Here is a 13,564-nt window from a genome sequence, read left to right on the forward strand (position 1 = left end):
ACGCAACGGGTGTGCTATTTCTTCACATCAGATATCTTGTTATTCCATTCACACCGCCATTCTCAGTGTAATTGGACTTCTTCTTTGTGGAGTCTACACACGCTTCACAGTCAAAGAATAAGACAGAACATGATGAAAGCTCAAAAAGTAGTAAGACTTTTTCGCACAGTGGAAGTAAAATTATGTTCTACTGCAATTTCAAAAGAACAACTTCAAATATTTATCAAGAACTGCGAAAAAATATAATGTAAAATAAAAATATCGGCACTTGATATTGCAATTTCAATATCAATGTATGAGTCAAAAAAATATTGCCGATATATTTCAATATTTTTGGGGAAAATACTGATGTATCGATATTTTATCAACAGCCCAAGTGCTCAGCAACTGGGTGGTCCAGCTGTTTCTTGGCCACAGTTCATCAGTAACTATTCATGCAGACAGACAGCCTGTAGGCTGTCTTGCCCATGTGAAGCAGCACAGTGGTTGCAGCTTAGCTTGTAGTTCACGTGACTGATTTCACGTGTAGCCCTGCCTTTGATGGGATACACGGTGAGTAGCAATCTAACACTTGATGCTGTTAAGTGAATGCTGAACAGTGTCAACAGCTTCATCCTAAGCACTATCAGAGATAGGTTCTTACGGAATATAAAAACAGCAATCAGCTATGATTTACTACTTTATTTGTCCACATAGACCTCTTCTGCAAGAACAAAAATTACTGCAGAAAAGATTTTATATGGCACGAACTGTGAGTGCGCTAGTGCATTAATTTATTTCACGAACCAGATTTCATCATACATGGCAATCAACACACAAAAGCAATGACGCACTCATTATCTGATAATGGTCTCGTAAGCCAAAAACTGTTTTATAAAACAAACTAATACTGTAGGGCATCAATTTGTGTTTCTCATTGATGCATTTCAAGTTAATCAAAAAAGCAGTGATGAAAGAATCCATCAATATCACTTTGTGTGGCTCATGTCACAGTCTGTGTTTTTACTAGTTTTATTTTTCATTCTTTTATTCTTTCTTCTACATCAGTATGTGGCTTTCTCTGAGTTTTGTCTGTTTCCATTTCTATTACAAGTGTGTTCTGACCTTATTTCTGGCTTTTTAACTATCTTACCCATTACTTAATACTATATTAAGATTTCAAATCTTGTCGGTTTTCAGAATATTATTGTTGATTTATCTCTCATTCTATTCTTTCTGTCTCCTTCCTTCTCCATTCCCTCTCTGTTATTAGATAGAAGCATTTCTGCTTCCAAAAGCTACACTTGTGTTCTTGCATTAATACCTGCCATCTGACGAGTAGATTATTTTTAATCATTTTGACGTGAGTTGAGGTTGTGTTGCTTTCAGGAGGTTGAGTGAAGAGTGAGGGTGAGTGATCCTGTAGAGCACCAGGGCACTAAACAACATTATTCAATTAACTATCATTTATTGGAAAGAATTTTTAAATCAATCCATCCCTTTCCCGGTGCTGACTTGCAGAGGCCTTGCTAAGTCATCGCTGCTTGTAAGTGTGAGGTGGCACGTCAGTGCCTGGCGAGGATCTTGCCGAGCACAGATCCTCGCTCTGCCTGTGGTCTGTACTGTGGCCCCATTGCAGGAGAATGCGGTGACTATGCATCTCCATAGCCGAGAGTGGCTGTGGATGCCTGTCAGAGCTTCAGTGCTTTTGATGAGTGAAGCTGCACCTAGGCTCAGCCTCAGGAGCCTGCATGCCACTGTTGATTGTCACGAGTGGTGGTTCCAGAACGAAGCCAGCGGAACAGTACCTGTAATGCCCAGTAGTGGCAACACAGGCAAGTCGAATAGCTTGCAGACATGCAGATCGGTTCTTTATCCACGGCCGTATCCTCTGTCAGACACCATTCTGACTGGCAGGACTGCAGCTTGAAGATCAGAAGTTGCCTCCAAACCTGGACAGCTGTGGATTTCTAGCAAGGTGGCAGCAGCTTTTCCAAGAATAATGAGCGTGTCGAGGGCAGATGTTTTATAACAGGCAATGACGTGACCGCCCCATACTGATAAGCAAAATGTGCTCTCGTTTTCTGAGACAGTCAGCACTCTCAACTGCACTAGTGTTAACTTCAGGGTTTCCAAAGAGTTCCTTTATGTGCAGTTGGCATCCTGAAAGACATTCTTATGACATCTCTAGGGGAAGTTATGCTACAGCATTCTGTCTGCTAGCACTATTGTCAAAGTGCTGCATCTTTGTTCTTGGCTTTCCTCTCACATTGTCTGGTGAAATGAGCTCTCAGCTTATTTGTAATTCAGGCCTCACATGTTGATATTCAATTACGAAATTGTTGTGTAACCGTCATATGTGCCCCACTTAGTGGCGTCTCCGTCGGTTTGTAACAAAAATTTATTCTTGCACTTACAAGCAACAGTAGTATTGTTCTCAAGATCCTTTTTCTTATAGACGTTTCATGATTGCAAAAACATTTTGTCAACAAACTCATTGAAATAAAATGTCATACTGACAGCAGAACAAGTTTTGAAGTCATATTAAAAGTCCTTCAGACCTACTTTACAAACGGCACGTTTAAAAAACCTACCCCTACGAACCATGGACCTTGCCGTTGGTGGGGAGGCTTGCTTGCTTCAGCGATACAGATGGCCGTACCGTAGGTGCAACCCCAATGGAGGGGTATCTGTTGAGAGGTCAGACAAACGTGTGGTTCCTGAAGAGGGGCAGCAGCCTTTTCAGTAGTTGCAGGGGCAACAGTCTGGATGATTGACTAATCTGGCCTTGTAACACTAACCAAAATAGCCTTGCTGTGCAGGTACTGCGAACGGTTGAAAGCAAGGGGAAACTACAGCCGTAATTTTTCCCGAGAGCATGCAGCTTTACTGTATGGTTAAATGACGATGGCATCCTCTTGGTTAAAATATTCCGGAGGTAAAATAGTCCCCCATTCGGATCTCCAGGCAGGGACCACTCAAGAGGATGTCGTTATCAGGAGAAAGAAAACTGGCGTTCTACGGTTCGGAGAGTGGAATGTCAGATCCCTTAATCGGGCAGGTAGGTGTGAAAATTTAAAAAGGGAAATGGATAGGTTAAAGTTAGATATAGTGGGAATTAGTGAAGTTCAGTAGCAGGAGGAACAAGACTTTTGGTCAGGTGAATACAGGGTTATAAATACAAAATCAAATAGGGGTAATGCAGGAGTAGGTTTAATAATGAATAAAAAAATAGGAATGCGGGTAAGCTACTACAAACAGCATAGTGAACGCATTATTGTGGCCAAGATAGACACGAAGCCCACACCTACTACAGTAGTACAAGTTTATATGCCAACTAGCTCTGCAGATGACGAAGAAATTGAAGAAATGTATGATGAGATAAAATAAATTATTCAAGTAGTGAAGGGAGACGAAAATTTAATAGTCATGGGTGACTGGAATTCGAGAGTAGGAAAAGGGAGAGAAGGAAACATAGTGGGTGAATATGGATTGGGGGAGAGAAATGAAAGAGGAAGCCGTCTGGTAGAATTTTGCACAGAGCATAACTTAATCATAGCTAACACTTGGTTCAAGAATCATAAAAGAAGGTTGTATACATGGAAGAATCCTGGAGATACTAGAAGGTATCAGATAGATTATATAATGGTAAGACAGAGATTTAGGAACCAGGTTTTAAAATGTAAGACATTTCCAGGGGCAGATGTGGACTCTGACCACAATCAATTGGTTATGAACTGTAGATTAAAGCTGAAGAAACTGCAAAAAGGTGGGAATTTAAGGAGATGGGACCTGGATAAACTGACTAAACCAGAGGTTGTACAGAGTTTCAGGGAGAGCATAAGGGAACAATTGACAGGAATGGGGGAAAGAAATGCAGTAGAAGAAGAATGGGTAGCTCTGAGGGATGAAGTAGTGAAAGCAGCAGAGGATCAAGTAGGTAAAAAGACGAGGGCTAGAAGAAATCCTTGGGTAACAGGAGAAATATTGAATTTAATTGATGAAAGAAGAAAATATAAAAACGCAGTAAATGAAGCAGGCAAAAGGGAATACAAACGCCTCAAAAATGAGATCGACAGAAAGTGCAAAATGGCTAAGCAGGGATGGCTAGAGGACAAATGCAAGGATGTAGAGGCTTATCTCACTAGGAGTAAGATAGATACTACCTACAGGAAAATTAAAGAGACCTTTGGAGAAAAGAGAACCACTTGTATGAATATCAAGAGATCAGATGGAAACCCAGTTCTAAGCAAAGAAGGGAAAGCAGAAAGGTGGAAGGAGTATATAGAGGGTCTATACAAGGGCGATGTACTTGAGGACAATATTATGGAAATGGAAGAGGATGTAGATGAAGATGAATTGGGAGATACGATACTGCGTGAAGAGTTTGACAGAGCACTGAAAGACCTGAGTCGAAACAAGGCCCCGGGAGTAGACAACATTCCATTGGAACTACTGACGACCTTGGGAGAGCCAGTCCTGACAAAACTCTACCATCTGGTGAGCAAGATGTATGAGACAGGCGAAATACCCTCAGACTTCAAGAAGAATATAATAATTCCAATCCCAAAGAAAGCAGGTGTTGACAGATGTGAAAATTACCGAACTATAAGTTTAATAAATACTAACGTGAATTCTTTACAGACGAATGGAAAAACTGGCAGAAGCCGACCTCGGTGAAGATCAGTTTGGATTCCGCAGACATGTTGGAACACGTGAGGCAATACTGACCCTACGACTTATCTTAGAAAATAGATTAAGGAAAGGCAAACCTACGTTTCTAGCATTTGTGGACTTAGAGAAAGCTTTTGACAATGTTGACTGGAATACTCTCTTTCAAATTCTAAAGGTGGCAGGGGTAAAATACAGGGAGCGAAAGGCTATTTACAGTTTGTACAGAAACCAGATGGCAGTTATAAGAGTTGAGGGGCATGAAAGGGAAGCAGCGGTTGGGAAGGGAGTGAGACAGGGTTGTAGCCTGTCCCCGATGTTATTCAATCTGTATATTGAGCAAGCAGTAAAGGAAACAAAAGAAAAATTCGGAGTAGGTATTAAAGTCCATGGAGAAGAAATAAAAACGTTGAGGTTTGCCGATGACATTGTAATTCTGTCAGAGACAGCAAAGGACTTGGAAGAGCAGTTGAACGGAATGGACAGTGTCTTGAAAGGAGGATATAAGATGAACATCAACAAAAGCAAAACGAGGATAATGGAATGTAGTCGAATTAAGTCAGGTGATGCGGAGGGAATTAGATTAGGAAATGAGACACTTAAAGTAGTAAAGGAGTTTTGCTATTTGGGGAGCAAAATAACTGATTATGGTCGAAGTAGAGAGGATATAAAATGTAGGCTGGCAATGGCAAGGAAAGCATTTCTGAAGAAGAGAAATTTGTTAACATCGAGTATAGATTTAAGTGTCAGGAAGTCGTTTCTGAAAGTATTTGTATGGAGTGTAGCGATGTATGGAAGTGAAACATGGACGATAACTAGTTTGGACAAGAAGAGAATAGAAGCTTTCGAAATGTGGTGCTACAGAAGAATGCTGAAGATTAGATGGGTAAATCACATAACTAATGAGGAGGTATTGAATAGAATTGGGGAGAAGAGGAGTTTGTGGGACAACTTGACAAGGAGAAGGGACCCGTTGGTAGGACATGTTCTGAGGCATCAAGGGATCACAAATTTAGCATTGGAGGGCAGTGTGGAGGGTAAAAATCGTAGTGGGAGACCAAGAGATGAATACACTAGGCAGATTCAGAAGGATATAGGTTGCAGGAAGTACTGGGAGATGAAGAAGCTTGCATAGGATAGAGTAGCATGGAGAGCTGCATCAAACCAGTCTCAGGGCTGAAAACAACAACAACAACAACAACAACATGTTTAAAAAATAAAATTTTTGAATGTAGTTGTTTATGCAACTAACTCTGTGAATGAAATACAGCTGGGTGATACACTTAAACACATAATTCACATATAACCTTTTTTCTTAACTGAAATTAACTCTTTTCAGAGTGGATTGTTCAAGTAATGACCCACTGTGGAGTCAGCGACTTTCCACTTGAATACCAGGAGAGCTAGAAGTGGAGCAGAAGAAGTTCCAATATTTGCTTTACAATCTAGGGAAAGCACCCAAAAACCTTGCTCAGAACTGGAGGATAGGAACTATTTTTAGTTTATTTCTCATTTAATATGCCTTTCCAAAAATATGGAAGCCCACTGAAAGTTTAAAACATGTCTATGTGAATACATAGTAAAGTTGATGACTTGTTTAGACATATGCAGTGTATCCATGCTGCTGTTGCGTGCACATGACACACACACACACACACACACACACACACACACACACACACACATACACAGAGAGAGAGAGAGAGAGAGAGAGAGAGAGAGAGAGAGAGAGAACCTGCAGACAACTTCAGCTGTAACAGTAAAACTGTCATAGAATTCTCTGCTAAAAGAGAGTACTTATTTATCTTAAACAAAACACAATATAAGAAGCACAAAAATGTGATAATGCTTCAGTTTATTCCCGATCAATCAAGTTCACTTTCACTTTAATAGTGCTACTTCATAGGTAATTTTTAAAGCAGATAAACAAACGTGAATGATGAAAGTGTTACCTGAAAGCTACCAGGAGTATTCCTGCACTGACCACCTGAACAAACTAGATCATCCACTTCACATTCATTAATGTCAGTACAAATTTTCCCAGTACTGTCAACTTGATATCCAGGGTTACAAATACACCGGTGAGATCCCATCAAGTTTTCACATGCTCCATTCTGACAGATACCTGGATTCTGAGCGCATTCATTGATGTCTGAAATAACGAAAGCAACTCTTTAGAGCCCACAGACAAGAAGTAACAATTATTGTTTGAATTTGTTTCAAAAGTAAAATAATAAGAAATGACGTAATATATCAGCTGTGCGAAAAATTTGTAAAGGAATCAGCCATAGTTTTATTGGATGACATAGTCTGTTGTTAATCTGAAGTAGTTTAGGTAACTTAAAATGTAACAGGACAACATTATCCATCAACAGAGACATCTCCAATTGGGATATTTGTTAACTTTTTTAAAAATTTCCTTCTTACAAATAAGTGTCAATCATCTCAGTCATCTTCAGGTCATCTTACCAGAATGTTGCATACTTATATGAAGGTAATTTTGATATGGATAAATCGGTCATCTAAGAAAATAAAAACAAAGGCATAATGAAATAAATAAAATTTTTCTCCCTCAAAACAAAACTTTTCACACCAAGACTGAAAATAATATGTCAACACCACAAATGCACTATCATTATCTTTCATAACTTAAAATATAAATATAAGCAATTTCCTTCATTTCTGGCAAGTGTCAGTGAGAGAACAAATAATGGCGAATTGTTTTAAGTGCTTATTGCAATACCTTAATACACTACCTCTATGAATATTTTCAGTTGCTTGTATATATACTTAATTTACTCTATTTATGTTTTTTTATTTTGTCAGTGACACAATGTGTTTATCTGATACCAGCTTGCAGTTAGCAGCTTTCTGGAATAGTTTCAAGAGAAAGAAGCAAAGCAAATAGTTGGTTGCAGCAAGCAAACGTAAAAACATACGCTATTATATCCACTTGAAGATGAGGATGAAAATTCTTGAAAAGTTTGGAGTAGTTTAATAAAAGAAGTGATATACAGATATCTCTTTTAATTTCCCTCCTATATGATGATAATGTTTCCACTAATAGCCTAATCTGTTTGGTTGGAGTTGTACTCTCTATTAAACAGTATTATAAGTGCACATTACAAAAATATTAACACAGCATGGTAGTTTTATCATGATTGAAGGAATCTGACAAAAAATTAAGACAATTTGTCCTCATGTATAGTAATAGCCCGATAACAGGTTCTTTTTGCTCTTTTGTGCACTTGCTGTACAGATTCTTAGTTAAAACTGAAACCAGAACCTATTTTCCACATATTTAATAACTTTGGTTTTTAGGCCAAAAATGTCTTAACTATGTCATCTTTCACAGCAGTGACTTCTGCTCACTTACTACCTTATAAAAGTAGTAGTGTTGTATTTTCACTTGCTGAAACATATAACGCTGTGATTTTTCACTGTTACAATTGATACAGAATTTATGTTTCACTGGATATGGTTTGAGTTTCTGACACTTCTCCAATAAAACAGTAATTTGAGTGTAGGAGAAGGAAGAGGAGTGAAGAAAAAGGACTTGAGAGGTTTAATAAAAGGGGTAGGGTTTAGAAAAGTCACCCAGAACCCCAGGTAGGGGAGACTCACCAGATGGTATTAGAAGGAAAGACTGATGTTGGGGACTGCACCAGATGAGATGTGAAAACCTGAGAGTTTAAAGGCAGAAGACAGGTTAATATGCAAGACAGACTGCTACAACACCATGCAACGAGTTGATAAGAGCCAAAGCTAAGTGCATGGTAGGTAAGAGAGGTGGGAGGAAAACAGTGAAAAATAGACAGGTCAGAAAATGAAAGATGCAGAAAACTAAAACAAAGTGAAGAAAAAATAGTTACTATGAAGAAATGCTCAGACCGAAGAAATTAACATAAATTAAGGCCAGGTGGAATGGAGGTCATGCAGTAGCACCAGTTCCCATCTACAGAGTTCTGAAAAGCTGGTGTCTGTGGGAAGAATCCATATAACTCTTGTAATGAAACTGGCACTGATGCCACAACTGTCATGTTGCTGTACATGCTCTGCAAAAGGATATTGTGTGTTGCCAGTATACACCCGCTGCCTATGCATATTCGTCTTATGTGATGATTTGGTGGTAGTCACGCTGATATAAAAGACGAAACAGTGTTTACGTTATGGCTGCTATACGGCATGTGTCATTTCACAGGTGGTTCTCCCTATGGTAGTACATGTTTTGCCAGTTACAGCGCTGGTATCAGTGGTGGTAGAAGGGTGCATAGGGCAAGCCATGGTGCATAGGGCAAGTCTTGCAGTGGGGATAGTTACATGGGAAGGAACTATACAGTAGAGAGATGTGTGCAGTGGGCGCATAGGGTCTGACAAGGATATAGCCGAGAGATCTGTTCTGTCTGAGATTTTGCCCACCATACATAGAATAGCTTCTCATCAGCCCGCCCCCCCCCCCCCCCCCCACCAAGTCAAAAGTTCATTATTTTCATTCTGTAATTTAAGTGAGGCATTCGTGCATACCTATTATCACTCTCAGCTTCACATGAGAGTTTCTCCTCCCACGATCATAATCAATATTTACTTTCCCAATCACAACTGTAAGTTTGCATGATCACCTGAAAAGTCCCCTTATTATACTGTTATACAATATTATAAATTAGATTAATGAGCAATTTGTAACATTTTTTGTTTATTACCAAAATGCTATGTAGCTAAATCATTATTTACTATTGTCATAAGTAATCTTTTGTTTTGTGATTGGGCTATAAAGTATGGTTTGAATCTTGGAGGAGTACAAAAAAGTGCTGTTATTGATCTAATGAATGGGAAGCCACTGGCCTGCCTCTTATTGCAGCTAAAAGTGGCTACACAAGCTGTAATTTAAATAAACAAAATGAGAGCATTTAAAAAAGAATACTGAATTTATGAGGTAATAAGAATGAATGTTACACGACAAGACATTCTGTTGATGGAGGAGCCTTGACTTTTTTGGGTAAATAATTTGTGTGTTCTTGTTACTTACTAAGTTTACACATCATAAGAAAATGTACATCACGTAATACTAAAATGTACTTCATGTAACACTACTTTCACATCCTAACCTCGAATTACTCAAATTTTATTTATACGAGCGTTAATACTCACCATCTCCATTATATGTCATTCCTGGCCCATGAGGACATAGCGTTTCAAACTCAAAAGTGCCAGGCATAGGACATGCCTGACATGGAGTTCCCCATCCAAGAGGTTGGCCAACTCTCACAGTGCAACAGCAGCAGCTGGATCGAGACACTGGATTCGCAGCAGGATTTGTGCACTGTCCCTCATGATAATTTAAATAGCAGAGGTCACGTCTCGTATCTAGAAAGTACAATGACTGCAGGTATTAGTGCAAAGTAACTGTTTCAACAATAAGCCTGATTAATGACATAATGGAAATTACTGTAAGGATGCGAAAAGTATCAGTGATTTTAAAACAATAGGTAGGGTGTCATTATCTGGAAATACTTGTTGAATGTATTTGTAAAGTGTTATACCCAAACACGATCTTCCGTCAGGGCCAAGGTTGAATCCGGGTAAGCACTCACAATAGAAACTGCCCACAGTGTTGTGGCAAGTTCCATGTTGGCAAGGGTTGTGTACACATTCATCAATATCTGAAATATAAATAGCTATTTTTGTCTCTGTATTTTAATTCAAAAGTTACTGTATATCAGTACAAAACAAGAAATAAAATATGACTATACAGCAGACATTCACTCAAAAATAAATACAAATTCAGCTAAAAAATGAACCCTCACCTATACAACCTCTCTTATCAAGGGAAACTTGGTAACCTGGGTCACAAACACATCTAAATGATCCTTCAGTGTTCACACATTTGCCATTGTCACAGACTCGGTCAGTTGTGCACTCGTTTACATCTTCACAGTATGCACCATCTGCACTGGTTACAAATCCAGGCATGCACATGCAGCGATATGAACCAGGCACATTTTCACAGCGGCCATTCAAGCAAATTCTTGGATTCTCATAACATTCATCAATATCTGAAATCAAATCAAAAATATTAGGCTTGTGGAAAATTTAAATATACAAGAAATGACAAAACACAAACAAGTGTCAGATATTAGGCAGTGACACAAAATTATTACAATGCTACTACAGTGTATACAAGAGACAAAACAGTTACCTTTAGTAACATAAAAAATTACACAACTTTAGAAACTAGAATTCTCTATCACAAATGACTTGCTGAATACAATAACATGACTACAAAATACTTGCTCATTTTAACTCATATCTTTCATCCTCGCTATTGACAATATCCTCTAGTATCTATATATAGCATATATAGCAGTGAACTAATTTATGTTATCTGTCTGACATCAGCTAACACAGGTGCTGGCAGGGCAGCTTGTGTATAAATGACATTGGTGCTCTTTCGCACTTCTTAGTGGTGAGCTGTTTGCATGGCACCTTTCTGCCCGACGACTTGTGGACCATTTGCTTTAAGTAGGCCATGACAGCAAAAAAGTAGATGGAATCCAGGGCAAAAGTTCATCATATTTCTCCAGGTAAAAATGTTACCTCTGTCATTAAAATTTAAGTGTGAAAAAATTATGAGGATTAAATCACAAAGTTGAATGAACACGTGCCAAGCTTACAATTTATAATCAGCACGGTGAAAATGGACATCTCGAGTCCTTGAGTAAGAACAAATGAATTGAACTCACTACAAGTTCTACAAAACATCTCATCCATTACTGAAAAGGGGGCAAAAGCTACATTCCAAAAAAAATTACATTCCAAGAAAGTTACATTGCAAGAAATTCAAAATCATGTAAACAAAGAATGTATCGGTAACAAATTTTGTGCACTAAAATACCTTTCAAGTGCTTTCAATTATAAACTGGGACAGTGCAATGACCAATTTCAAACTACATGGGAAGACAAAGGGCATTGTAAACAAAGTATGACAAGAGTTGTTTTCAATTTAAGGGGAGAAAAAAAGTACAATTCCGCTTCAAGTGTGGTCACTGACAGTGAACTAAAATTAAGAATTTCTCATAATGGATTATCAGCTGCCATGAACAAAAAGAAAAAATAAACAATGTCATCATGCAGCAAGAAAGTATTGATGGGCCTAAAATTGGTAACTATCAACCAACAACAGGTGAAATAAATCTATATGCAGATGGCCAAAGGCGAAACTTAACCACTGATTTCAGTCTAGAAGCCGTCACAACATATCTAGAATATGGAAAAAAGGTGAAAAATTTCAGGCAGCAGCTTCACTGAACCATGACAAGTCTTTTTCATATTTTTAACGGAAACAAATGATGTAGCAAGAAAAAAAGAAGATCTACTGATCTAACTGAAAAGAAGACTGCACGAGTCAAGAACCATGCATGTAATCTTCTACTCAGTCCCACACTGTCAAAACATACCAGATTTGTCATGTGTGAATAAAGAGCTGCAAAGTGCAAACAAAGAGATACTATGCAAGAAGTTTTAAAATGTAATATCTGTCAACATAAGCTGTGTAGTAACAAGATTCTACACACTCTGTGGCCTACATCTCAACAGATTAGGGAAAGACTTGTTAATAACATGGATTCTACAAATAGTAAATATTAAGTTGAATGTGATTTTCGTGCTAGAGATGCTATTCCTCTCAAGGATTAAAATTATGTCATCCAGTCAAGCAATTCAACAGCAGGATAAAAATGATGTCTTTTTAAGACAATAAAACTTTCCACCGAAGCTACACTAGATTAAATTAGATTCAGTTTTCATTTCCTATAAGCAAAAAATGACATAACTTGTGTGGGTGTGGAACATGTCAAAAGTATAACATAAAACATTTGAATACTTACTACACTGATCATTTGTCAGGAAATTGTCAAAATAGGTGAATACAATGTGGTAAACTGGAACAGCTAATATTTACAGAGTTAACATGCTGTTAGAATGAAACAATGCTATGCACTATTAATAAATTTATCATACACAATATACCTAATCAAGAATGTTGTGACCAAGTGCTGTCAAAACTGAAATCTGACACATACTTTAACTTAAGCTGGCTTAACAGTCTCTGTTAAGATATTCATCTATGGAGTAGAAGGAGTTGCCTATCAAAAAGTCATTCAAACTCTGCTTAATCTGTGCTTTATCTGAAACCAAGTTTATAATGGTTGCTGGCAATTTATTGAAAAGGTGTGTTCCTGAATATTGGACCCCTTTTTGGACCAAGGCAAGTTATTTTAGGTCTTTGTGTAGATTGTTCTTGTTGCTAGTACTGATACTATGAATTGAGCTATTGCTTGGAAATAGAGATGTATTACTTGCAACAAATTTCATTAAGGAAGAAGTATACTGAGAGGCAGTGGTTCGAACACAACGTTCCTTGAACATGTTTCTAGATGATGTTCTTGAATTTACACCACAAATGATTCTTATCACACGCTTTTGCACCCTAAAAACTTTTGCTTGGTTTGATGAGTTGCCCAGAATATGATCCCATATGACATAATAGAATGAAAGTAAGCAAGGAATGCTATTTTTTTATATTTATGTCTCCTACATCTGACATCATTCTCACTTCAAATAAAGACTTGTTTAGGCACTTAAGTAATTCTGTGGTATGCCCTTCCCAACTGAATTTATTATTGAGTTGTAATCCCAGAAATTTAACACTGTCAACCTCTTTGATCTGCATGTCTTCATATGTTATGCTGGAAGGAAAACTCTTACAGGTTCTGAACTGCATATAGTGGGTCTTCTCAAAGTTTAATGACAGTGAATTAGCTTTAAACCACTTATAAATGGCAGTGAAAATTTGATTAGCAGCTATTTCTAAATCTGTAGTTGACTTGCTACTTATTGCGTTTCTATCATTTGCAAA

The 13,564-nt window shown here is 38.0% G+C and overlaps 1 protein-coding gene across 1 annotated transcript in view; it reads right to left on the reverse strand.

Moving 5' to 3' along the window:
- LOC124622681 (fibrillin-2-like) overlaps positions 1-13,564 on the reverse strand; it is a 631,069-nt gene that overhangs the window by 265,332 nt on the left and 352,173 nt on the right. The window contains 4 exon segments of the mRNA XM_047148470.1: positions 6,603-6,802; positions 9,799-10,014; positions 10,191-10,310; positions 10,455-10,703. Of these exon segments, the coding sequence (XP_047004426.1) occupies positions 6,603-6,802; positions 9,799-10,014; positions 10,191-10,310; positions 10,455-10,703 (785 nt within the window).

This window comes from Schistocerca americana, chromosome 7 (genome assembly GCF_021461395.2).
Source record: "Schistocerca americana isolate TAMUIC-IGC-003095 chromosome 7, iqSchAmer2.1, whole genome shotgun sequence".
Taxonomy (NCBI): domain Eukaryota; kingdom Metazoa; phylum Arthropoda; class Insecta; order Orthoptera; family Acrididae; genus Schistocerca; species Schistocerca americana.